At 36.5% G+C, this 2,876-nt stretch overlaps 1 protein-coding gene across 1 annotated transcript; it reads right to left on the bottom strand.

Annotated features, from left to right (window-relative positions):
* Positions 1–209: 209 nt before the first annotated feature.
* LOC149567506 (ATP-dependent DNA helicase PIF1-like) lies at positions 210–1,283 on the bottom strand. Its single transcript, XM_089816646.1, has one exon. It carries the CDS (start codon positions 1,281–1,283, stop codon positions 210–212), a length of 1,074 nt encoding a protein of 357 aa, XP_089672772.1.
* Positions 1,284–2,876: the final 1,593 nt, after the last annotated feature.

Genomic DNA, 2,876 nt, shown 5'->3' with positions numbered 1-2,876 from the left:
TTTTGATGTTGCAGTCTATGAATCAAGTATAGTGAGTCAATGTCTTTGATACGTGACAATGCAATATAAACTAGTCCCTGTTGACAGACTTTGTGTGGGTCAAATGCAACTGCGTCCATTGTGAGCCCTTGTGCCCTATGAATAGTTCTAGCACAAGCTAATTGAAAGGGGAACGGTGAGTGGTTAATAACCTTGGTTGCTATTTTCACTCATCTAGTGATTCGTGTCAATGGTGTCCATGTTTGAGGTATGGATTTTGTGTAAAGACATTGCATTTGTTGACGATGTAGTTTTCCGACTTCTGCATCATTGAACTGTATCCAAACAATGTCTTGTTTATCTTTTGTATATGACTGGAAAATTCCATCAGCACCATTTACTAATCCATCTTCTATGTCAAGGTTTCCTGCTATAAGTTCTACGAGTATTCCTTGCTTGACAATTATTTTTGCTAGTAGCGTTGTTCTTTCAGTTTGGTAGATGTTTTTTTCAATGGTTATATCTTTGTGATCTATAGCGTCAAGTATATGCATCGGACTGGGCATGTACTCTAGCATTCTTCTATTGTGTTCATCTACATCTATGTTTCGTTGGAACAAATGAGGTAGGCTTGGGTCATTTGGTATAGGTCTATAACATTTTGCATTTATGTAATGGATGTCCTCATCAGTTTGTTGACAAGTTCTGATTCGATTCAAAGTGGAGATGAATTGTTCATTGGTTTGTCTAATGACATTGTGTAGTTCATAATGTTTGACATTTTCATTCCAAAATGTGTAGTGGATAATTTCATTGTTTATCTTTGGTTGTTCAAATATCCAAGCATCGCATACAGGTTGTGCTTGATATAAGTCACCGCAAAATATTATGTCTATGTTTCCAAATGCCTTTGTTGGTGTGTGTTTTATTTGTCGTAGTCTTTTGTCTATGTTGTATAACATTGTAGACCCTACCAAAGATACCTCATCAATTAGGAGGACTTGTAATTGGTCAAGTTTTTTCGTCAATTTGTCTAGTGTGTCAGAATCTAGTGGTTTTAGATTTGAACAATTCAATGGTAGGTGAAATATTGAATGAGCAGTGGTTCCCCCTGCATTGTATGCAGCTTTTCCTGTTGAGGCAACAATGATTCCTTTTGGCTTTAGAGGATCGCTGTCTAGTTGTTTGTCATATAGCCTGATCAAAGCCTCGTAAAGCACTTTTGCTGTGTATGTTTTGCCAATTCCAGCTCCGCCAGTGAGGAATAAATAAATTGGTTTTTCTAGTGCAAGTCTCTTTGACATTATGACGTCCTTTAATATTGCTTGTTGTTCTTTGTTTAATTTTCTTCGCATCTTGAAATATTCTTCACTATTTTTAAGGAAGGGGTGTGCAATTTCTGAGCATATTGTTTTCGAGTTGATTTGGTCTAATCTTTTTTGCTTTTTGTGCATTAGATCAGGGAAAATGTCATAATGTTCTTCTATAAGTGAGTTCTTGTTGCAGTCTATTTGGCGATCAAAGATGATTGTGCTATTGTTGTCCATTTGAACTTGTGTTGCTACTTCGTCAATGTCACCCCAAGTGTAGTCAATTTGACTATTAACTTTTTTTCGTTGTTTGCTATTTCTGTTTTGTTTAGGTTAAATGCTTCACTCCATGTCTTTTGACCAGAGAGTAGTGTTTGCTCGTTGCATCTGAACGGTATGTATAACATCAATTTTTCTCTGCAGTAATTCTGATAGTCAACATGTGGATTGTATCTGACATATCGTATGATTTGTGGCTTATGCCTTCTTTGCATGTTGCCGTTGCTATTGTAATAAAATGCGACATACTCTGCAAGCGACAAATTTTCTAGTGTGTCTGGTCTTGCTATGTATTTCTCTATTGCAGATGCATAAATTATGTCTTCTGAATTGTCTTCTTCTTTGGCCAATAGTCTTGGACTTTTGAGCATGACTACTCTACTTTCAGATGGTGCAGTATTGATGAATGTTGTTTTTCTTGACGACTTTCTTAATGGCAATGATAAAGCAATGTGAACAGCTTGCCAACTAGACATTTGTTGATGGTTGAGCAATGCATTTCCAAGTCGGCGTATGTATTGTGTCTTGTCGTCATAAGTCGCAGTACATTGTCTTTGCAATTGGTGAAAGGCTAATGATGTTGTCGTGTCTTACTTAGTCATGTATGAGCAACAGTATGATGCAGCGGCATATGCATCTAATATGAATTGTGTATCTGTATTCGCATACCACTACGCTGGAACTTTTCTTGCAAATGCATTTGTCCAAATGTCTGTTGGGTTTCGTTTGAGTAGTAGAACTCTTTTTCTCAATGTTAGTTGTATTAATGTCATGTACTCAGTTTTTGTTATGTTGAGATCTTCAAGGAAGTCGTCAAATGTAATGTTCTTTGTATATCGCTTATTTTCCAATTGATGCAAAATTTGTTTTGCTTTGTCTTTCACTGCATTGTCTGTTGTTGTCAATGGCTCCAAAACTCTTGTTTCTCACATTGGTGGCAAAGGGAAATTGAAGCGACAATTAGATGTCCTATATTTCTTGCAAGTTTTAGTATGATGATGTGTTTGCATGTTTACAAGGTTTTCGTCTAGTAACGTTGAATCGGATGAGATGTATCTATCTACAAAGTTTACAATTTGCTCGTGTGTGCACTTTCCAAATATTGGTGCGTCTCTAATCCATAACATAAAGTGGACATGTTCATTTCCTCTGTTTTGGAATTCTGTGACAAAGAAATAGTCGAAGACTTTACCAAATAAGTCTGTGTTTGCCATCATCATTTTGCGAAATGCGTTAAGTCTATGGTTGAAGTAATGGGTACAAAGTACTGGGCTTTGCCTTAGTTCAAAGTCTAAATTCCTATCCTCT

Source organism: Cupressus sempervirens, chromosome 3 (assembly GCF_028749045.1).
Source record: "Cupressus sempervirens isolate cs-2001-9-10 chromosome 3, ASM2874904v1, whole genome shotgun sequence".
Classification (NCBI taxonomy): domain Eukaryota; kingdom Viridiplantae; phylum Streptophyta; class Pinopsida; order Cupressales; family Cupressaceae; genus Cupressus; species Cupressus sempervirens.
Note: the sequence above shows the minus strand (reverse complement) of the source record. Positions and strands in the feature narration are given on the sequence as shown.